The sequence below is a fragment of the Staurois parvus genome, unplaced genomic scaffold, assembly GCF_062004578.1.
Source record: "Staurois parvus isolate SC_StPar_1 unplaced genomic scaffold, SC_StPar_1.0 ptg001510l, whole genome shotgun sequence".
NCBI classification, from domain to species: Eukaryota; Metazoa; Chordata; class Amphibia; order Anura; family Ranidae; genus Staurois; species Staurois parvus.
In genome coordinates, this window is record NW_028319306.1 from 300,695 (window position 1) to 324,629 (window position 23,935).

The 23,935-nt window shown below is 42.0% G+C and overlaps 1 protein-coding gene across 1 annotated transcript in view; it reads right to left on the reverse strand.

The window, feature by feature from the left end:
- The window catches only part of LOC149435438 (tubulin gamma-1 chain), a 319,259-nt gene that overhangs the window by 294,135 nt on the left and 1,189 nt on the right, over positions 1–23,935 (reverse strand). Inside the window, exons 2-3 of the mRNA XM_089662652.1 lie at positions 21,900–22,012; positions 12,157–12,324 (exon numbers count right to left, since the gene is read on the reverse strand). Coding sequence (XP_089518778.1) covers positions 12,157–12,324; positions 21,900–22,012 — 281 coding nt within the window. The remainder of the gene's footprint in view (positions 1–12,156; positions 12,325–21,899; positions 22,013–23,935) is intronic.

The window sequence follows — 23,935 nt, forward strand, 5'->3', positions numbered from 1 at the left end:
TCTATGGTGCCCACCTGATCACAAAACCCGTGTTCAAGGGTGGCATAAGCCAACTTGCTGGGATGTCACTTCCTTCATCATAGGTAGAGGATGAGATATCCCTCTCCTGGTTTCATTCCTCAGGTCCAGGGCTGCACGACTCAAAAAAGGTAGTGGCATCAAAAGTGTGTGCTGGAACTGGACAGGTGAACTCAGGGGCCTGCATCACAGGTGCATTGACTGGTTCTTTCGTCCAGGTTGAACAGTCCGTCGTACACACTAGAATCAAAGATATCACTTTTGTCCGTTTCCCATTTGTTCGGTCAGTCACAAGTTCAGCCAAGCCACTATAGTTGCCAAAAGGAGTAGCCAGCTGTACCCAAGAATGATGTAACCTTTATGCTGGCTTGAGGAGTAGGCCAGGCTATGACAGCCTTAACCTAAGTAGTTCCAGATCTCTGGGCGTCTCCTCCTACTGGCTGTTCACCTCTGACCTCTGACATGTCCCTCTGACAGTTACAGTGGCCGACTGTAAAACTAGATACTGGCAGTTTGTAAAGGACTGGTAACAGGGGCCAAAGGTAAAATTAGTGAAGCGCTTGTATCTCATGAATACAATCATGTGTCTCCATAAAGTATAATAATAAATCAAAGTGACCACGATATATATTAAAAATATGTGAACTCCCTCTAGTGGATAGAAAAAATAATGTCAACCGAAATGACTATAATGGCTAAATATCACACATTAAGAACCTAAATAAGTAGTGCATAAATCAGATATACTAAACAAAGTATATATACATGAAAACAGAATAATTGGCCACATACAATGATGTCTAAATCAAACATAACTAATATATGCCATAAGTGAAAAAGACAATATCAAAGGTGAAAAAATATTCCATGCATGTGACTGTGCTTTAAGCTGGAACACACACGTGATCTCCACTTCTAAGTGCAAGTACTCTCCTTCAAATGGCAGCAATGCTTGCTCACCTCCCTTCCTCGACCCACACAGGGCCTCAAAGCAGTTACCACCTCAGTGGTGTATTCCTCTGGCAGACTCCTTAATCCTCCTTCTCTCTTATGCAACTCATAAAAAGATAAGAAAGCCTTCCATAGTGTAGTAAGTTTTAATAGGCAAAGTAAAAAGTGACAAAGTAAACCACTCACATGCTCCTTTCCATAAACAAGCGTTTTTCCCAGCCTGTGGGTAGATATGCATGCACCTGGGGGAATCCAATATGGCCACTGTGTTCGGACATACGTCACCAGGAAGTAGACAAACCGACGCGTTGCGTCACGTGCGTCGTGACTTCATCAGGGTGATGAAGTCACGACGCACGTGACGCAACGCGTCGGTTTGTCTACTTCCTGGTGACGTATGTCCGGACACAGTGGCCATATTGGATTCCCCCAGGTGCATGCATATCTACCCACAGGCTGGGAAAAACGCTTGTTTATGGAAAGGAGCATGTGAGTGGTTTACTTTGTCACTTTTTACTTTGCCTATTAAAACTTACTACACTATGGAAGGCTTTCTTATCTTTTTATGAGTTGCATAAGAGAGGAGGAGGATTAAGGAGTCTGCCAGAGGAATACACCACTGAGGTGGTAACTGCTTTGAGGCCCTGTGTGGGTCGAGGAAGGGAGGTGAGCAGGCATTGCTGCCATTTGAAGGAGAGTACTTGCACTTAGAAGTGGAGATCACGTGTGTGTTCCAGCTTAAAGCACAGTCACATGCATGGAATATTTTTTCACCTTTGATATTGTCTTTTTCACTTATGGCATATATTAGTTATGTTTGATTTAGACATCATTGTATGTGGCCAATTATTCTGTTTTCATGTATATATACTTTGTTTAGTATATCTGATTTATGCACTACTTATTTAGGTTCTTAATGTGTGATATTTAGCCATTATAGTCATTTCGGTTGACATTATTTTTTCTATCCACTAGAGGGAGTTCACATATTTTTAATATATATCGTGGTCACTTTGATTTATTATTATACTTTATGGAGACACATGATTGTATTCATGAGATACAAGCGCTTCACTAATTTTATGTTTATTTCTTGCACTTATTGGTATTAGTTAAAGTGACAGCAGCTGTATTGTGTCAGTTATTCCCATGAGCGCAGGAGGATCCCATACTATTTAGGGGCCAAAGGTGTTCTCCCCAGACAGGGCCAAACACTGCAAGACCCCTAGAGTAGGCAACTGCACATGGTTCCACTCCATCACAGACAAAAAAAAGAAAAAAAAAGAAAAAAAGAGGGCTGGACTTTCTAGGTACCAATCCACAACACAAAAGTATAATAAAGTTCTGTAATTTTATTAAAGTTTTAAAAGAAGGAAATTATCGCACTCAACTGCACTGGACATATGTGAACAGGCACAATAGAAATCAATGTTATTTCACATGTCATGTTAATTGGATGTGGTTCAAAAAGCATCCAATTCACATAAACAGTAGGGATCGAAAGTTTGGGCACCCCAGCTAAAAATTTGTATTAATGTGCATAAAGAAGCCAAGGAAAGATGAAAAATCTCCAAAAAGGCATCAAATTACAGATTAGACATTCTTATAATATGTCAACAAAAGTTAGATTTTATTTCCATCATTTACACTTTCAAAATAACAGAAAAACTTTCAAAAAACAAAAAAAATGGCATCTTCAAAAGTTTGGGCACCCTGCAGAGTTAATATCTTGTACTGCCCCCTTTGGCAAGTATCACAGCTTGTAAACGCTTTTTGTAGCCAGCCAAGAGTCTTTCAATTCTAGTTTGAGGTATCTTTGCCCATTCTTCCTTACAAAAGTCTTCCAGTTCTTTGAGATTTCTGGGCTGTCTGTCACGCACTGCTCTTTTAAGGTCTATCCATAGATTTTCAATTATGTTGAGGTCAGGAGATTGTGAAGGCCATGGCAAAACCTTCAGTTTACGCCTCTTGATGTAATCCCCCGTGGATTTTGAGGTGTGTTTAGGATCATTATCCGTTTGTAGAAGCCATCCTCTCTTTAACTTCAGCTTTTTCACAGATGGCATCAAGTTACCATCCAAAATTTGCTGAAATTTTATTGAATCCATTTTTCCTTCTACTCGTGAGATGTTCCCTGTGCCACTGGCTGCAACACAACCCCAAAGCATGATTGATCCAACCCCATGCTTAACAGTTGGACAGAGGTTCTTTTTATTAAATTCTGTGCCCCTTCTCCAAACGTACCTTTGCTCATTCCGGCCAAAAAGTTCAATTTTAACCTCATCGGTCCACAGAACTTGTTTCCAAAATGCATCAGGCTTGTCTGTATGTTCATTTGCAAAGTTCAAACGATGATTTTTGTGGTGAGGACGTAGAAGAGGTTTTCTTCTGATGACTCTTCCATGAAGACCATATTTGTACAAGTATCTCTTTATAGTGGAATAGTGTACCACAACTCCAGTGTTTGCCTGATCTTTCTGGAGGGACCATGCAGTCAAACGTGGGTTTTGAATTGTTTTTCTCACAATCCTGCGAGCTGTTCTGTCTGATATTTTTCTTGGTCTTCCAGATCTTGCTTTAACTTCCACTGTTCCTGATGACTGCCATTTCTTAATTACATACCGAACAGAGGATATTGACATCTGAAAACGCTTTGCTATCTTCTTATAGCCTTCTCCAGCTTTGTGAGCGTCAACTATTTTCAGTTTCAGTTTTCTAGACAACTGCTTAGAAGAACCCATGGTGCTGATTGTTGGGGCAAGGTCAGATGAGTCTGGGCATTTAAAACCTTTGAGATTGACATCACCTGGTCTTCCCAGACGATGATTGAGAACAATCCATGACACTGGCAGGTCTCAGCTTTGCAAAGGGGGCAGTACAAGATATTAACTCTGCAAGGTGCCCAAACTTTTGCAGACGCCATTTTTTTGTTTTCTGTTATTTTGAAAGTGTAAATGATGGAAATAAAATCTAACTTTTGTTGACATATTATAAGAATGTCTAATCTGTAATTTGATGCCTTTTGGAGATTTTTCATCTTTCCTTGGCTTCTTTATGCACATTAATACAAATTTTTAGCTGGGGTGCCCAAACTTTCGATCCCTACTGTATATGTGAATTGGATGCTTTTTGAACCACATCCAATTAACATGACATGTGAAATAACATTGATTTCTATTGTGCCTGTTCACATATGTCCAGTGCAGTTGAGTGCGATAATTTCCTTCTTTTAAAACTTTAATAAAATTACAGAACTTTATTATACTTTTGTGTTGTGGATTGGTACCTAGAAAGTCCAGCCCTCTTTTTCTTTTTTTTTCTTTTTTTTGTCTGTGATGGAGTGGAACCATGTGCAGTTGCCTACTCTAGGGGTCTTGCAGTGTTTGGCCCTGTCTGGGGAGAACACCTTTGGCCCGTTACCAGTCCTTTACAAACTGCCAGTATCTAGTTTTACAGTCGGCCACTGTAACTGTCAGAGGGACATGTCAGAGGTCAGAGGTGAACAGCCAGTAGGAGGAGACGCCCAGAGATCTGGAACTACTTAGGTTAAGGCTGTCATAGCCTGGCCTACTCCTCAAGCCAGCATAAAGGTTACATCATTCTTGGGTACAGCTGGCTACTCCTTTTGGCAACTATAGTGGCTTGGCTGAACTTGTGACTGACCGAACAAATGGGAAACGGACAAAAGTGATATCTTTGATTCTAGTGTGTACGACGGACTGTTCAACCTGGACGAAAGAACCAGTCAATGCACCTGTGATGCAGGCCCCTGAGTTCACCTGTCCAGTTCCAGCACACACTTTTGATGCCACTACCTTTTTTGAGTCGTGCAGCCCTGGACCTGAGGAATGAAACCAGGAGAGGGATATCTCATCCTCTACCTATGATGAAGGAAGTGACATCCCAGCAAGTTGGCTTATGCCACCCTTGAACACGGGTTTTGTGATCAGGTGGGCACCATAGATGTTGCCACGGAATCCGGATGGTTAGAGCAGACTGGTACTCTCCTATTACAACCCACATTTTTGGCCCAACAGTGTTGCTAGGGAAAACAGAACCCTCCTCCAGAGGGAACCTAGTTACAGCAATGCAGTGGGACCAGTCCACACAAAGATGAACACCTTGGCATGGCAGACCTCCTGAGGGGGGAGGTGTAATGGTTATGCACATTAGGCACATAAAAGCTGTATGTCACATCCATTTTTTTTTTTCATGAGAAGAGACATAGCCCAGGCATAATACACCATCACTCCTGCAATTCAGAGCCTTAACTTTTGACACTCTTGAGAGAGCCTGTTATATCAAGTTTATGACAGCAGACACAGCTGTAAACAGCTAGTTGAAGTCCTGGCAGGATGTCTTCTTAATTTCTACTGGGCGTATAAAAGAAAAAAAAATCTACAGAGTAACACTATCCACTGATCTATTGTAAAACTATGCTAAAATCTTCGTTTTTGTTCGAGTTATTTGCTTAGTTAACTTAACCTTGTGACAATCACTCTCAGGCTGCTGGCACCAATGGTCCTGCGAGCTGTAAAATCTGTGTGCAGAGTGACATTATTGTATAAGTGGCAGTTGGGTGTGACATTGGCCAGTCCTTTGTCATGAGGTGGTGAGAAGGGCATGGGTCTGACCTCTGCGTCTGTCACATACCTGTCATTAAGTCACTGCTTTGGGATGTCCGTATGGTCAAAATAGAAGAGGGCTGTGTCTGTCAATGAACGTAAGAAAGAACAGAGTTTTTTGTTACTTGCCATAAAATCCCTTTCCGAGTTTGATGGACATAGCACCCTCCCCTCTTATTGTGATATTTCTATCTTCCTTAAATGGTTTGTGACTAACAGAAGTAACATACAATTTTGGGGTATGTTCCCTTCTTCAAGGTCCAGGCAGTTTATCTGATCGGGTTTATCTCAGCTAGGACTTGCCCCTAGGTCAGGGGTCTGCAACCTTTAAGACATAAAGAGCCACTTGGACCCGTTTCCGAGAGGGAAAAAAAGACTGGGAGCCGCTAAACCATTGCAACATTTAAAACAAATCCGACACTGCATATATTGCAAAAAGAGCTCTGGTCATGAAGGGGGTTTAAGGGCCCAGTAAGCAAAGGGTTAATCAGGGCCACAGTGTATCGTCATAATCACAATCATAGCCTTAGGTCAGTGGTGGGCAACCTTTTTTTTCAACTGAGCCAAATCTCGCCAAAATCACGATTGAAATTTATTTTGAGAGCCACATTTTTAAAACTGAAAATACATCCCCCATATAGTAATTCATCCCCCATAGTAATTCATCCCCCATATAGAATTCATCCCCCATATAGTAATTCATTCCCCATATTGTGTCAATTCACTTACCTTTGCTCTGCGCGTTCCTCTCGCCGTGTTCCCGCGCCGTTCCGGTCTTCAGGGCGGACTGTGAGAGGAGAGGAGTTTGTCACGCTGCCCCGCCTACATCCTGACAGCCAATGTTTGCCACGCTCCGCGAGCCGGATTAAAAGGTCAGCCGGGCCGTAGTTTGCCCATTGCTGGGCTAGCTGCAGAGTCCTGACTTTTGGGGCGGCCACCCGAGAGGAGGGAGGGGAGCGGGCGCCCGGCACACAGAAGACCCTATTGCCTGTCACCTGGTGGGCAGTGTGCTCCGGAGCCGCAGCCAAGGTGAAAAAGAGCCGCATGCGGCTCTGGAGCCGCGGGTTGCCGACACCCGCCCTAGGTGGTACTGTGTTTTTTTTCTTCCTAGTGTCCTACTCCTGTAGTTGGGGCTATAACACTATGGTTAAGAATAAAAGAGCGCTTTTTACACAGGTTAAGTAGTAAAGTTTGCAGGAGGGTGACTGGAACATTTTTGAGACTAGTTAAAATGACACTGAAGTCTTTGTTTATTAAAATTAATAAATAAAACATTTCATACTTACCTGCTCTGTGCAGTGGTTTTGCACAGACCAGCCCGGATCCTGCTCTTCTCGGGTCCCCAGCTCGTGCTCCTGGCCCTCCCCACCTGTCTGGTGCCTCCTCAGCAAGTTGCTTGCAATGGGGGCACCCATGCAGGCGTGCTCCCGAGCCACAGCTCTGCGCTGTCCCACTCCCTCCCCTGATTGGCTCACTGGCTGTGATCGACAGCAGCTGGAGCTAATTGCTCTGACTGTTGCCTCTCAGGAGTGAGAGCCACCGCAGAACCGAGTCTTCCACGAATATTACTGGATTGGGATGAGACTCAGGTAAGTGTTGGGGGGTTACTACATGCATGTTTTTTTTTTTGTTTTTTTTTGGTACCTTCATACATATAGTATAACGCATTAAGGTAAAAAACCTTGAGCCTTTAGAACTACTTTAATGTTAGGCTGGAATTCTACTTTCTAAACGTTCATTTTGGAAACAAGTTCTGTGGACCGATGAGGTTAAAATTGAACTTTTTGGCCGGAATGAGCAAAGGTACGTTTGGAGAAGGGGCACAGAATTTAATAAAAAGAACCTCTGTCCAACTGTTAAGCATGGGGTTGGATCAATCATGCTTTGGGGTTGTGTTGCAGCCAGTGGCACAGGGAACATCTCACGAGTAGAAGGAAAAATGGATTCAATAAAATTTCAGCAAATTTTGGATGGTAACTTGATGCCATCTGTGAAAAAGCTGAAGTTAAAGAGAGGATGGCTTCTACAAACGGATAATGATCCTAAACACACCTCAAAATCCACGGGGGATTACATCAAGAGGCGTAAACTGAAGGTTTTGCCATGGCCTTCACAATCTCCTGACCTCAACATAATTGAAAATCTATGGATAGACCTTAAAAGAGCAGTGCGTGACAGACAGCCCAGAAATCTCAAAGAACTGGAAGACTTTTGTAAGGAAGAATGGGCAAAGATACCTCAAACTAGAATTGAAAGACTCTTGGCTGGCTACAAAAAGCGTTTACAAGCTGTGATACTTGCCAAAGGGGGCAGTACAAGATATTAACTCTGCAAGGTGCCCAAACTTTTGAAGATGCCATTTTTTTGTTTTCTGTTATTTTGAAAGTGTAAATGATGGAAATAAAATCTAACTTTTGTTGACATATTATAAGAATGTCTAATCTGTAATTTGATGCCTTTTGGAGATTTTTCATCTTTCCTTGGCTTCTTTATGCACATTAATACAAATTTTTAGCTGGGGTGCCCAAACTTTCGATCCCTACTGTATGTGAACTGGCTCTAAGATTCTAAAATAAAAATGGGTGTACTGAAAAATCCGCCAGTGGGCAGACCCTGGAGAATGTTAGTGGTGAAGCCCAGACCTAAAGCTGTATAAGGGGCCACAACATTTCTGATGGCTGCCCTGGTTAAGATATGCTTGCACAAAATGCCTCCCTTGACACAAAGTAGTGGAGAACCATGCCCCTCATCCATAATCAATGGAAATACCAGAGGGCAGAGATTCAGAACTAATCTGACACTTCTGAGATCCACTGCAGGGTAAACTTTGGAGGGGGTCCTCCCCACTTGATTAAGGAATTTAGGGAGCCCATTGCCCTGCAACCTCTGTGCCTGTGCGAACCCAAGACATGTTAAAGGTTAAAACAAACCTATGAATCAAGGTAAGAGGCAAGCCCATAAAGTGGAATATCAGGGTGGGAGACCTGTGTTTTGTATTGCACTCCATTTATGGAATTTACAGGCAAGTCAATATTCAACAGGTCCAACAATAACAAGGGTAAAATATGAACCCAACTTCAGAGGGCCGCTGCAAGGTATAAACTGAGATTAAAGTGGGGGGGGGGGGGGGGGGGAATAGAAAAAAAAAAAAAAAAAAAAAGAGAGAGAAAGAAGAAGAAAAAAGAAGAGAGTAAAGAGAATAAAAAAAGGAGGGAGTGGGAAAGAGAGAAAGAGAGAAATAAAGAGAGAAAGATTTCCTTTGGATGCTTTAGAGCAGGGCATACGGATTGTAAGGATCACTGAGGTGGCAGACTGGCAGGAAAAGGATGGTCATACAGTAGGCGTAAGGCAAAATAAAAAGAAAATTACTTCTGCTCAGCCACAACTAGTGCCTATGTGTGATATGTGCTACCATAGCTACGAGTGACGGTATTCCCCTGTAGGGCACTCAGGCAGAATATAGGTTTAAGTGTTTTCTGAAAGAGGATGCAGAAATCCAGGTGTAGACTATCCTGTAAACAAATCCTCATGACAAAAAGACAGGAGAAAGTGCCCGAGTACCTTTACAGTAGGGCTCACGGCAGAAGTGGGGGTAAAGTGCGTGACCTTTGGTTTGATGAAACACGTGGTCATCAACCAGAAATTAAGCTCTGAGTGGCTGCTTTTAGGCTTGAGTCATACTCTGCATTCTGGTTGTGGGTGCAGGAATCATATCAGATCGTGCTGCTCTAATGAGACACGTGGGACTGCCATTCATTCTGCCATTCCCTGCAGTCATGTTTCAAAAAGCTGCATGCACTTTTGTGTGCAGAAGCTTGGCAACAGCAGCCCATTCAAATGAATGAGCTTCCGTGCCCAAGAAAACACAGACCACGCGGTTCACAACAGTGTGAACCACGGCTTAGTGCCAAATTTACACAGGAAAGGGAATACATTCTGACAATATCCCTGGTTTTTACATTAACTGTCAAACAGAGCAGCCTCGTCTTACCTGACCATGACACTGGACTGTACTTATAGCCCAGACTTAGCCAAAATGAGTTTCTGGATGTGGGTTCCATATTGATGGACCATGGCCCTGGACCAATACAGCTGCTGACAACACGTTGCAAGTGCTGAGGCGAGTACCCATGCAGGATCCAGTGCAGTGCCCAAAACAATACAGACTGTCCTCAAGTTGTGGGGTTTGTACAAAGGGTGCACTGAACTGTATAAACTGAATATTTTTTATAGTAATACGCAGTGAAGGAGATAACTGAAGAGTTAAAAGATAAAAAAATAAAAAATACTATTTAACCACCTCCCGTCCGGCCGTTGCATATAAAACGGCCAGACGGTGGCACTGCAGGGTCGGGTGGCCGTTTATGAATGGCCTCCCCGCACCCTGCTTGTGCGCGCTCCCTGGGAGCGCGCAGCACCGCGATCCGGTACCCGCTGTGTCCTCCGGACACAGTGAAACACCGATCGGACGGGACCTCTGTACGAGGTCCCGATCATGTGATCACTGATTGGCCAATCAGTGATCACATGCAAAGTAGTAAGCAAGATGTCACTTGTGACATCATTGCTTACTACCTGTGAAATATGTGAATGATCACAGAGGTCACATGGTACAAGGCTATTCACAACAGCCTTGTACCATGTGACAAGCTGTGATCAATCACAGCTCACTCAGTAATTCTCAATGAGAAAGAGAAATGATTGCTTTTACATCCTATATAGGATTGCTTTTACATCCTATATACATCCTATAAAAAAAATCTTCATCACCCCCCACAAGTAGTACAGTGTCACCATGGTGACACTGTACTGCTAGGGTGACAGTATGTAAAAAAACACAAATTAATAAAAAATATAAAAAAAAAAAGTAAAAAAAAAAAAAAGGTTTAAAAAATTATAATTTTTGGTTATAAACTAATTTGTTTTTTTTTGTTTTTTTACTAAAAAGATAGCGGAATAAATTTTGGCAAAGATTTATGATGAAATATAATTTATTTGCAAAATGTTATAAAAACACTTTTGTTCAAAATTTTTGGACTTTTTCATTTACATAGCAAAAAAAATAAAAATCCCAGCGGTGAATAAATACCACCAAAATAAAGCTTTATCTGTCTCAAAAAAATGGTAAAAATTTAATTTGGGTACAGTGTTGCATGACTGCGCAATTGTCATTCAAAGTGTGATAGCGCTGAAAATTGCCCTGGTCAGGAAGGGGGTAAAAGTGTCCGGTCTGGAAGTGGTTAAGTTAGAGTGATTTCTCTGCAAGAGACACTAGAAAAAAAAAAACTGAGGATCAATTAATTGGGGTAGTGTTATACATAGGTGTCGGGGGAAGGGGTGCAATGTTCCCGAAAGCTGTGCCAGTGTCCAATCATGTGAAGGTATCAGATTGAACCAAGGGTCTAGGAATACTGTCCTGTAACTGTTCAATTAAGATACATGGTTTGTACTAGTGGTGAATGAAAATTCTGGTACCAAACAGATATCGAAAATACAGAATGCACATGGCCGAAAACCAAAAATGTCTATGTGGGGAGGCTCAATATTTTTTTTTGTTCTACTTTAATGTGCATTTTATTTTATTTTTTTAACTTATGATGTTACTGCCAATAGTCCCCTATGTGATAGTATTTGAGTGACAAGTCCTCTTTGAAAGGGGAAGGAATTCAGTGTGTGCAAGGAGGGGGCAGGAGAGGTGTAGTAAATACAGTGAGGGACCAGTGTTTACACTCAGGCCGGGTTTTAAATGTAAATTACTGGCTTTTTTTTTCCTTCACTATCACTACTATCTACTTCACATCATTCTCCCCTCTCCCCGTTGCTAAAGGAAAACAAAGGGGCGGGGTCACCAGTGACATTACCCAGTGACCCTTCTTGGAGCTATAGTGAAGGAAAAAAAAATCCGGTAATTACATTAAAAATCCAACAGTGACATTTAGCGGTAGCTCACAGTATACACTGCTCCTTTTCTGCCTTTAAACGGCTGCCCCCCCCCCCCCTTCTCTCCGCCCCATCATCTGCAGTACACAGCCCCGTCTTGGCTAAATGTTTCCTACCGGCAAAGGGCTATTTTCAGACGATATGTTTCGGCCTCTGAAATTTCAGTGCATCTCTACTTTTCACCTTATTGAGCGTCAGTGTTGCTGATCTCCTGCAGCCCCTTTCAGCTACACCCCGTCACTTGCTCCAGCATCAGATGCACATCTTTGCTTTGGACTTTCCAGGTGGTGAGCAAGGTGGACTGTGTCAAGAATACTGTGTCAGAATAGCCATTTGGAGTCCTTACCACAGCCCTATTTCATTGTTACAAAGATGACAAATTGCAAGAGCACAACAGCAGTTGCCACTGCACAACGAAGGGCCTCAACAAACACCTTCATGGAAGGATCAGCAGTTTTTTTTTCATGAAAGTTGCACATTTAAAAAGAATGAAAATTAAGTTAAAACTTATATGAGAGTTTAGGGATTAGGTTCAGATGTACTTTAACCCAGGATGAACGGCTTCACTTTCACAATCCAGCAAACATGGAAACAAACATAAAAATAAATAATCACAGCTTACCTGTGAGAAGCCACTGGCCCAGTTGTTTCCAGCTCCCCCTCCATGTTCAGACAGGTAAATGTTCTCAGGATTGTAGAGGTTGGCATAAGGAGAGTTTAAAATAGAGTGAATAACACGTGGTTCTAGATCCAGAAGTACAGCTCGAGGGATGTAATGTTCATCATCAGCCTAAAACAAATTTAAGCCAACTTTAGTTGTACAACTAAAAACATTAGCTCTATTTTAGGGCTGCAACTAACAATAACTTTCATAATCGATTAGTTGGCCGACTGTAGTTTTGATTAATCTGATAAAAATCCTTAAAAAAATAAACAGTGTATAATTTAGTTAATATGTAACATTGAAAAAAAATATCATATATATATATATATATATATATATATATATATATATATATATAAATAAAATATATGCAGTGGTAATATCTAAATATCCAGCTATATGGTTAGGGAACAAAACTATCTAATCCACTCAGAGTAACAGACAGAAGAGATGTATATAGTATTAGAGGTTGAATCTGGTACATATCAAACTCAGAGATCAAAATTTCAAAGAAAATAAAGACCTAACACAGTTTTGCAGATTTCACGTATAGCTTGATACAAGCTATATGTGCCTGTTGTCACTTATGATGGCCGTACACAAATTAATGTGTTGTTTGAAAATTTCCATTTTAAGAACGTTTTTACGATTTTCTAATCAATTAGTGGGTTCAAATCGACTTTCATTTACTACCAGAGCGACTTGAAAATCTGAAGGAGCAGAATGAAAAACTTCTCGATTGAACCAACTTCCAGACAGTGCATGTGGTTTACGTACAGAAATCACATTCATTTTAAAATGTAATGTTAAAAGCAAGTGAAATTTTTGAACAACACTAAATTCATTCAAATGAAATGTACAAAGAAGTTTTGTATGAATATTCATACGAATATTCTCATCTGAAAATGAATGTGTATGGCCAGCTTAGCAGCAGCATGCATTTTTTTCTCCCATCACCTGTGATGGGGGTTAAAAAAAAAAAAAAAAAAAAAAAAAAAAAAAAGCCCTTTATAATACAAAAACTAGCAGATAATCACTACTATAAGTGGTTAAATTACATTGTTACAACAGTGAAAGTAATATATTGAGATTGTATATATAATGTACCTAGAAGTAGGATATACAGGGTATTTTACCTGGCAGTCATCATGAAGCTATATGAAGGGTGGATAGGAGTACTGAGGCTGAGACTTTTTCCATTTTAAATTTTGTGCCGGGTACCAACGTGTCAATAGCTTATAATTGGTCTCCTGTACTTCAGTGGCTAAAGAAGACTTATGAGCAAGATACAGAATCTTTTCCATTTGAGCCATAGTAAAGGACAATCCCAGGTCAGACTCCCATTATGAGAATAAAGGAGGTACAAAATCCAGAACCGGTTGGATAAGAGAAGAATAAAATGGTAGAAAGACTGACGAAGCGGTTCACCCTTGTGACAGAGGGTTTCAAAAGAAGTCAAATTTCAAGATATTCCCGGGTTACGCAAGAGCAATCGTAGATAGGAATGAAGCAGCAGTCCCCTCGAAAAACTCAGAGGGTCCAAATCTGTATCCACCAGGTCCCCAGAAGGTCCAAAAAAGTCTACAAGTTGTGAGTAGCCTGAGGTAGGGAGGCAGGTGAAATGGGGGTCCTCTCTTCCCGGGGGGAAGTTAGGAGGATTCCAGTATGAGGAAATCAGGGAAGGCACTGGAGAAATAGGAGTAGTAAGAAATGCTTTTCGTGTTACTGCGAGAGTAGCACCAAGAGTTGGATTAACAATTAAATCGGTAGGTAGGGGATCATGCTACCACGGCCAGCTCAAAGCTGTGTCTCCATAGTCCTCCAAATCCATTGTCACCCAGTATTTAGCCTCCTCGTCACAATGTCAGTCCACCAGACACGCAAGATGAGCAGCCCTATAAACAGGAATGGATATCTGGTAGCCCAACCCCACAAGTTTTAGGGAGCGTCGGAACACGGAAGGCCAAACGCAGGCCCTCCCAAGGCCAGATATAGGTGTGGAATGAAGCGCCGATCAGCCAGACAAAAGATGCAGGTATAATATTCGGGGCAACACTGTCATCTTAGGTGAGCTGCATCAGCCGAACCATGTTAGAGTAAGGGATTGCCAATAGAGAAGATCCTCTGTAATATTGATTAGCAGAGGAGCAAAGTTTGCCTCAAAAGGTGAGTAGGATCCGGCGTGATATTGGTTCCCAGGTACCTGATTGGGTCTGTGGCCCACCAGAAAGAGAAAGAAGGATGAAGTCGGTCCAGGACAGAAGACTCCGTAGAAATATTCAGGGCCGAAGACTTTGTGAGGTTGATTTTAAAGTAGAAAAGGTTGCCATAATCTCTAAGCACCCGCATCAGATTAAGTAATGAGATAAGGGGGTTGGTAAGAAAAAAAAAAAAAAAAAAAAAATAGATTAGGTCATCTGCAAAAGGCGGCCACTTTGTGCTTCCCGGATGGTTTATGAAACCCTGAGATAGAAATTTCTGCTCGGATCGTACAGAGGGAAGGCTTCAGTGTCAGAATGAAAATTAAGGGAGAAAGAGGGCATCCTGACGCATTCGGTTGGTATTTGGAAAGAAGGCAAATCTAGTTTCATTAACTATGACAGGCGCTGAGGGTTGGGAGTATAAGGAAGTAATCCAATGAAGCATAGATGTTTTAAGCCCTATGTGGGTCAAAGTCGCTTGCATGAACTGCCAGTTAACCCAGTCAAACGCCTTCTCGGCATCCGTAGAAACTAAAATAAGAGGAGACCTGGCAGTCCTAGAAGCGTTGATCAAATTCAGGACCTGAAGTGTATCATCTCTAGGTTCCTGGAGCGGAACAAAGCCCACTTGATCTCTGTGGATAAGACTGGGGATATATGAGGCAAAAGCCTTTCAGCCAAGATTTTTGCAAACAATTTCAAGCCAATATTGAGAAGCGCAATTGGGTGGTAGCTACCACATTGTGCAGGGTCTTTGCTTTCCTTTGGAAGAGAGCTCTGATCCTAATTCCTCTACTGAGATCGAGGCATCCATCTCCTTAACAGGTGGAGAGGGAAAGAGGGCATTCCAGACATAGACAAGTATGACTATATCATGTTGCAAGTCGTGTAGAACATGCCAGATCACCTTCGCAGATATCTTATATTGATTCTGAAAGAACGTAAAAAATTCCAAAGCCATAGAATCTGAAGAGGAGATATGCTGTCCCGTGGCAAACTTAAGATGTGATACATGGGTCCGAGTGGGTGTGCCACGAAGGGTGCGGGCTAGGAGAGTTCCCGGTTTATTGGAATACTCGTAAATGGTGCGATGAGACCATGCCAGTTTCTGTTTGACCCTGTGAAAAAAGGAGAGAATTCAATTCCTCCCTAATCATCAGGATTTCCTATACTGGCCTTGTGAGTACCATCCAACACTCGGAGAAGTTACAGGAGATTGTCTACTTGGGAGGAGTGCTCTTTGAGTTTAGCAGAAATTGCCATTAGAGTGCCTCGAAGAACTGGTTTGTGAGGTTCCCAAAGCATGAAGGGGTTGCTGACCGAGGCAGCATTCAGAGAGAAATATTCCTTGAGTATTCAACAGTTGCCTTAACCCCGGGTGACTTGGAGGGTTTCATTCAGACGCCAAGAAGGGGGGCCACAAAAGTCCAGTTCCAACACCATTTCAAGGAATACAGGGGCATGATTCTAAAAAGGTAATGTTACAGATACGTGCTGACTGAACTCTGGGGAGATCTTTTTGTTGAATAAAGAGGTAATCTAAACAAGGAGTACGTTTGATGGACGGTAGAAAAATAAGATTAATCCCTCATAGTGGGAATGCGAAATGCGCCACAGGTCAACTAAATGTAGTAAATGTAATTATGCCTTCAATCGCTTGAGACAGAGGAAAGAGATGAGAGGAACCCTTGGAAACATCCAGATGAGGTTCCAATGTGAAATTAATATCTCCACCGAAGGTTAAGGAGCCTTCCATGAAGTCTAGCAAAATCGGACACAAGAAGGGTACGTGGTTCATGTTTGGGAAGTAAACATTGGCAAAGGTCACTGGAAATTGGCCAATCCTACCCTTGACCAGCAGGTAGCGGCCCAGCACCGTGGAGAGAGACAAGGGAACCGATTCGGCTATTAAGACACTCACCCCCTTCGATTTGGAGATGGGTGACAGACTTGTACACAGTTGGAAAGTCACGATTGTAGAGCCTAGGGACATGGGCGACCTGGAAATGAGTCTTTTGTATAAATGCCACCTACAACCTACTTTTTTTTTTTTAATCTAGGAGAAGCCTCGATTGCTTCTTGGGGACACCCAGGCCCCTAATGTTCAAGGATGAAATCTATAGTGTATCCATGGCAAAGTGGGTGTCTAGGAAGACCACTGAGAAACAAGAAAGGGTACCCCAGGAGGGAGAAGCAGAAAATGGTTTAAAGAAAAAAAAAAAAAAAAGGAAGGTAGGAGTAGAGTAGAAAGGAAGGGTAGGAAGCTCAGCAAAATTAACAGGTGATAGAGAAGATGGCCAAAAGAAGAAAGGAATGAGAAAAAGAGAGGGGAAGGGCGAAGACAGAGAACCAATTACCTAGGTGTCAGGGATCCAACCGCGGTAGCCTCTAGCACTCCACAGACGGATTCCCCGAAGGCACGGAATCTAAGCTCCGACCTGCTTGTTCACCAGGGCCCCTGATGGTGCGGATGGACTTGGAGCAGGCCGAGACCAGGTCGCGGCCCCTGGGTTCACCCAGCTGTGGTAGAAGCACCGTTGGAGGTGTATAGCAGGTGAGAGTCTGATGTGAGGAGGTAACAGGAGCAGCGTCATGCAGGCCGGGTCGGTAACAGTGGTGGCGGCGTAGTACAAAATCAGCAGGCAGAGGGATAAACAGGTCACAAGCTGGGTTCGTTAACAGGTCAGAACGTACAGGGTTAAGCAGGAGAATGGTCAGACAAGCCAGGGATCAGAGCAGGAGACAGACAGCAAATCAGGGTCAGGCAGGGTCGGCAACAAAACAATCTGCAATCAGGAACTTCAGGAAAACAGGTAAGACCATATGGCAATTCATTGCAGTCTCATCCTGTTTTAAATAGGGCGCCCTGTGTCCTGATTGGTGCCAGGCTCGCGCCCGCGATCGCGAGTGCCGTTGCAATCGCGGGTACCCCGGTCCCAATGCTCACACGCTAGTGGGGCCGGGCACATGGCGCATGCGCAGACCCGCACGCGATCGCGGCAGCCACTGGGGTCCCTGACACTAGGTGAGAAAGAAAAAAAAAGTGTAAGAAGAACCTAGCGGGGGAGAGAAAGGGTAGAAAATAAAAAAACAGGACAAAGTCCCAGAAGGTAAAAGGGAAGAAGCAAAGAATAAGTGAATAAAACCTACAGGGAGACAAACCTCAAACAACAGGAAAAGAACCGGGAGGTATGAGAATAGAGGCAAGCAGACTATGTGTATAGTACATCCGCTAGGGTAAACCCTATTAGGGGGTAGTAGGACTAGGGTGAATTCTAGAAACTACCCAACATGGTTTTACGCAGATTCCCCAATCAAGAGAGCTAAAGGAGTGGCAATAGGGTTCGCAAAAAACATAAGGCTTGAGCTGGAGGAGAGAGAAATAGATCCTGAGGGGAGATTTTTGTTTTTGAGAGGTAGATTGCAAGAAATGGAATGTACAATTGCGAATATTTATTGCCCAAAAAAAGAGACCGGTGTTATACTTGAAAGGTGTTTTGAGAAAATTGATGGCCTTTAAAAAAGGGGCGCTTGATAGTGGCAGGGGACTGGAATTTCTGTATGGATCCACAAATGGATACGACATCTTCTGCGCAGCGAGAGGGAGGCAGGTCTCTGAGAACTTTAAAGAAGGTGATGCATGAGTGCCAACTGGTGGATATTTGGAGAGTAATACATGGAAAAGAGAGAGACTATACCCTCTTCTCTAATGCACACGAGATGTATTCAAGATTGGACTATATATTGGTCGACCATCAACTTATCGGGATGGTGGCTAAAGCAGAAATAGAGGCAATGTCGCTCTCAGACCATGCCCCTGTTATATTGAAATTAGGGTGGGGGAGGCGGTTGACAGGTGGTATAGTTTGGAAATTGAATGAGGCTCTTCTCCTGGATCAGGAGATCGATCAAAAGATTAGGGAAGAGACTGAAAGATTTTTTTCAGGAGAATGAGACAGGGGAAGTGTCGGTGGCTACAGAATGGGAGTCCCATAAAGCCTACATAAGAGGTATACTGATCGCGTCCGGGGCAAAAAAGAAAAGGGAAAGAAGAAAGACTTACTGGGCTGTTAAAAGAAATATTCGACCTGGAGCAGATACAGAAAAATAGAACAAAAGAGATAAGACAGAAGGTAAAAAAAAAAAAAAAAATGAAATAAGAAGAAGAACTAGAGATACTGATGGAAGAGGAGAGAAGAAGAGTTTTTAATAAAGTGGCAAATGAGAGATATAGATGGGGAGATAGACCAGGAAAATATTTAATGAGAGCCTTGCGGAAAAAGAAAAACAGGAATTATATAGAAAAAATAAGAAACCCCAAGGGAGAAATGGTTTATTCTACTAAAGAGATCGCCAAGGTGTTTAAGGAATATTATAGCAAGCTGTACAATATTACTTCCCAGGATTCAGTAAATAAAAGTGGAAATGCGAGTAGAGAAAAAAGAAGGGTATATCTAAACAATGCAGGACTATCGAAGTGAAGATCAACTGAATTCCCTTGATTTAGAAATTACACAGGAGAAAATAAAAATAGCATTAAAAAGTACCATAACGGGGAAAAGCCCAGGCCCAGATGGTTATACTGTGAGGTACTATAAAAAATATAGTGAATTGTTAATACCTAAATTGAAGAAATATATGAACGCCCTGGGTGGGGAGATGGAGATGAGGCGAGAATCTTTACAGGCCCATGTGGTGCTTATTCAAAAGGAAGGGAAGGATGCTTCTCAGTGTTCTAGCTATAGACCAATCTCACTTTTGAACATAGACACTAAGTTATATGCAAAGGTTTTAGCAAATAGTTTGAAAGATTTAATGCCAGAATGGATCCAGGGGGACCAGGTGGGATTTGTACCAGGGAGGGAGGGTAGAGACAATGGGTTGAGAACTTTGTTGCTTATCCAGAAAACTAGGAAAGGGAAAACTCCGGCGGTAGTGCTTTCGATCAAAGCTGAAAAGGCATTCGACAGAGTAGATTGGAGTTTCATGATGGTCACACTGGAGACTTTAGGAGTGGGAGTTAGAATGAGAGAGTGGATATGGAAATTGTATAGAGAGCCCTCCGCGGTTATTTTGGTTAACGGAGAGAAGTCGGAACCTATTGGGATGTCAAATGGAACAAGACAGGGATGCCCACTGTCCCCATTGTTGTATGTATTGTCATTAGAACCGTTACTGGCAACAATTAGAAAAAATATAGATATAAAAGGAATACAGATAGGAGGAATTGAACATAAAGTGTCTGCCTCTGCAGACGACTTGTTGTTCTATGTAGGAAACCCTAGGATAACACTCCCAAATTTAATGAAGAGCCTAAAGGATTATGGGGAGCTATCAAATCTGAAAATCAACCCAACAAAAACTGAGATTTTAAATGTAAATCTTCCAATTAGTGAAAAAGAAAAGATACAAAAAGAATTCCCTTTTATATGGAAAGATAGAGAGATAAAATATCTAAGGGTTAAACTCACTGCTACATATTCAAACTTGTAGAAGTGTAATATATAAATATATATATATATATATATATATATCTATCTCTCACTTTTAAATGAGATTAAGGAGGAACTAAAGAAATTGGGAGGAGGTAATCCGTCTTGGATAGGGCGTATAAATCTGATAAAAATGGTAATTGGGATCATCTGGAATTTATATAGGATTTTAGGTACAATTAAACTTCCGGAGGTTTTTTTTAAAGGTAATTAAAAAGATGTTAATAAGATATATATGGAAAAATAAAAAACCTAGAATATCTTATGATGTGTTGAGTAGAAATAAAGAGAATGGAGGATTGGGAGTCCCAGATTTTAAGAGGTACTATAGAGCAGTAGTTCTGGCAAGAATCTGACTGGACACACAATCCAGAGGGGAAAAGGTGGGTCAAAATTGAAAATGAATTAAGCGTAGTTAACTTGAGTAAAATCATATGGGTACCAGCACAATATAGAGGATTAAAAGATACCATGAGTGTTTATACATTAAATGTTTTAAAGGTCTGGGATAAATTGCACAAGATTATGAAATGGGATTTTAATTCACAATTAATGTCACTGAGGAACACTGAGTATTTCCCTCCAGGTAGGGAAGAGAGCACAGGAAAATTGTTTAAAAAGGAGGATATTCAACTGAGGGATATTATGGAAGGGCAGGAATTGAGAACACTTAAGGACTTGAAAAAGGATAAAAAGGGAACTTTTCATTAAGATAGATGAGTGGAGATATCACCAACTGAAACACTTTGTCGGGAGTCTTCCGAAACCTTTGAGATTGACAAAGGATTGGAATTTGTTTGAGAGGTTGTTGGATTCACGTGGAGATGGGAAACGGGGCACGGCAAAAGTTTATAAGATTCTCACTGAGTTAGACACACACACAAAGACAATGTACATAGTAAAATGGGAAAGGAATTTGGGAATAGAGATAGATGAAGATAAAACAGAGGGAAATATATAGACTATCACATGAGAACGTAAGCATGAGAGAGGTAGAGGTAAACTATAAGTGTTTAACAAGATGGCACATTGCACCGAACGTTGAATATGAGTGGGGAGAATACATTAGAGTGTTGGCGGGGGTGTGGAAAGATTGGTACGTTATGTCATATATGGTGGGAGTGCCCAAAGATTCAAGGTTTTTGGGAGACAGTGGTTTATTTAATTGGGATAATCTCTGGGATAAAGATAGGATTGGATCCAGAGTTGTGTATTACATAGTACAAAGCTACCAATGAACAAATACAAGGATTTGGGTATATGGTACTACCTAAATGCGGCAGAGGGTCTGATACCTAAGTTTTGGCATAGTTCAGAGGTACCGAGAGAAGAGAATTGGGTGGAAAGAGTGAATCAGATATGTAGGATGGAGAAATTGTATTATATGCAAGAAGACAAGATTGAGTATATAACTCAATCTTGTCTTCTTGCATATAATACAATTTCTCCATCCTACATATCTTACAGGAGATGGGGAAAATGGGAAGATTTTGTGTCCAAGGTGAAATATATGAAGCAGTAGAGAGGGATATGTGAAAGTACCCCTTACTGAGGAAAAGATGCAATGGAGAAATGCAGAATGAGTGGGTTTTCTTTTCTTTTTCGGGGGGGGGGGGGAATAGGCTTCAGAGTGGGTGGGGGTACAACTAGAAAGAGATCAATTGATGGTTTTGTATGTGATAAAGAGAGTAATGATGGAATATGTATTTTTATATGGAAAATAAATAAATATTTAAATTAAAAAAAAAAAAAAAAAAAGACAGATTTCTCCATAAGGAAGAAGAGGTATATTACATCAAAACACTAGCATAAAACTGAGGACTCACCAAGTGGGGTAAGGTTATAGAGAAATGCTCATTGGGGGGGGGGGGGGGGGTATGTCTTCAAATTCTATGCTGGTTTCCATTCACCTGAAGATACGAGCCTATAACTTTGGGTCTAAGGCCTCTCAGCCTGTGTTCTGTACAATTAAGATATGCACATGTATAAGAAGCAGTGCTGCCATCACCTGATAAAAGAAGACATCCTTTCTGTCCGTGCCTTCAGTTGCAAATTCTTCCACAATCCCTTCTGGGCTGATGCCATGTTCTGCACACAGTTGTTTCCAGAACTCAAACCCAACTGCCAGGAGACAAAAGAAGGAATTATAAACATATCCATAATACGCCTCATAAAAGAAACGCATGCTATTTGCGGGAAACAAAATGTAAAACATGAGTTTGCGCAACTCGCCAGATTTGCTTTTTAAAGCTTTAAGTATTACTAAAGGCAAATTATTTTTTAGTTTTGCATGGAGAGTGGAGATGGCTTAAAACCCCCTGCCAGTTAATATTGCTATCTGAACCCCAGTTAAGGAGATTCACTCTATTTGTCCAGTTTATCATCATCATGGCAAGTAAAAAAAAACCCAAAAGGGGAACTTTTCCAATAGGGGCAGTAGTTCTGGTCACCTGGGGGGGTCCCGAAAAGGTTCCCTTAAATTGGAGGGATTCCGCTGACTGCCTGTTTGGCTATAGGACAGGAAGTAAAGGGAATTCTCTGAAATGGGGCACAGATGGCGAAAAAAAAAAAAAAAAAAACTGACAGGGGTTGTAACAATCCCATGCTCCATCCAAAACGAAAAAAATAGTTTAGCCAATAGTACTACTTTAAAAGTATATGTAAACCCTGTAAAAACAACCCATTCAGTTTTAAGTAGAAATGAAAGGCAAAAGCAGAAGCAGCATCACACTAATATTCCCATATTTCCAGTGAATAGCAGTGCAGGAAGGGGGGGGGGGGGTGTTGTCAGAATAAGTCTGATCATTGGATTGATTCCTGGCACAAGCAGAAAACTGCCCGCACTGTGCTCTCCTGCCTAGTGTGCTCAGTTATTATAGGAAAGCAGGGGGACAGACAAGCACATAAAGGAAACAATACAAAGAACCAGATATTTCTTCATACAAGAACATGGAACAGTAAAGCATGTATCGGGAATATGAAATCTAGGTTTACATATTCTTTAACTCCAGGGATTACATATTGTTCCTTCTTACACTTGGATACCTCAGCCCACTGTAAGCATGCGGTATATGATCGGCTTTTGTGGAAGCTGTAAAACTATACTAAGAGCTTACCGCCCACTCACAGTACTTTTACTGCGGCAGGGCAGCTCTGCTGTGCGAAATCACGTGTATATATACACATGTGAATTTGCATTTCCAGGTAGGGGACACACGCGAGGCGCACGACCACCCTACCTACACCGCCGATCGCAGCCGTGGGTGTCAATCTCTGGGTCCCAGACAGTGATTACTAGCAAACACCGACATGAAGGGGGGCTACATTGTTTACAATGCAGTCCTCCTCCCTGTCAGTTTGGGCACACTGATTGGGATTGGCTGAGCACAGCCATCCCGATCAGTGTGCTTACAGTGAAGCACAGACCCCCGCCCCCCTAGTAAAACACTCCTCATCACAGTTAACCCTTTGATTGTCCCCAAATGTTAACTCATTCCTCCCCAGTGCCATTAGTACAGTGTCAGTGCAATTTTTTTTGCACTGATCACTGTATTGGTGTCACTAGGGATGATTACCTGCTATTTCACACTTCCCTTCTTTCTCCCCCATTCCCTCTGTCTACCATACCCCCCCCCCCTTTTCTCTCATCTTTCTCCCTCTCACTAGCCCATTTCCCCCCCCCTTTCCTTCACTGAATAAGAGAGTGAGAGGCAACATTCCACCTACGGCACCCATAGCTGGTTGACTAACCAACCTAAAGAACGTAGTTCTGAGAGACAGTGAAGAAGACCCAGGTCTGACTCCCGCCTCTCTTTTGTGGGAGAAAAAACAAAAAAAAACAAAAAAAAACCACAAACATCCATCAATAGGTCATCCAACTAAGGAACAACGGCTACGCTTTGCATACACAAGATAGCCATGACGTCTGCCAAAACGTTTGTGAACACCTTCGGAGCTGACGCAATGCCGAATGGGAGCGCCTGGAACTGCCAAAGCTGCAATCCCCTTTCTGAATGGATTGCAAATCTCAAATATTTCTAGTAA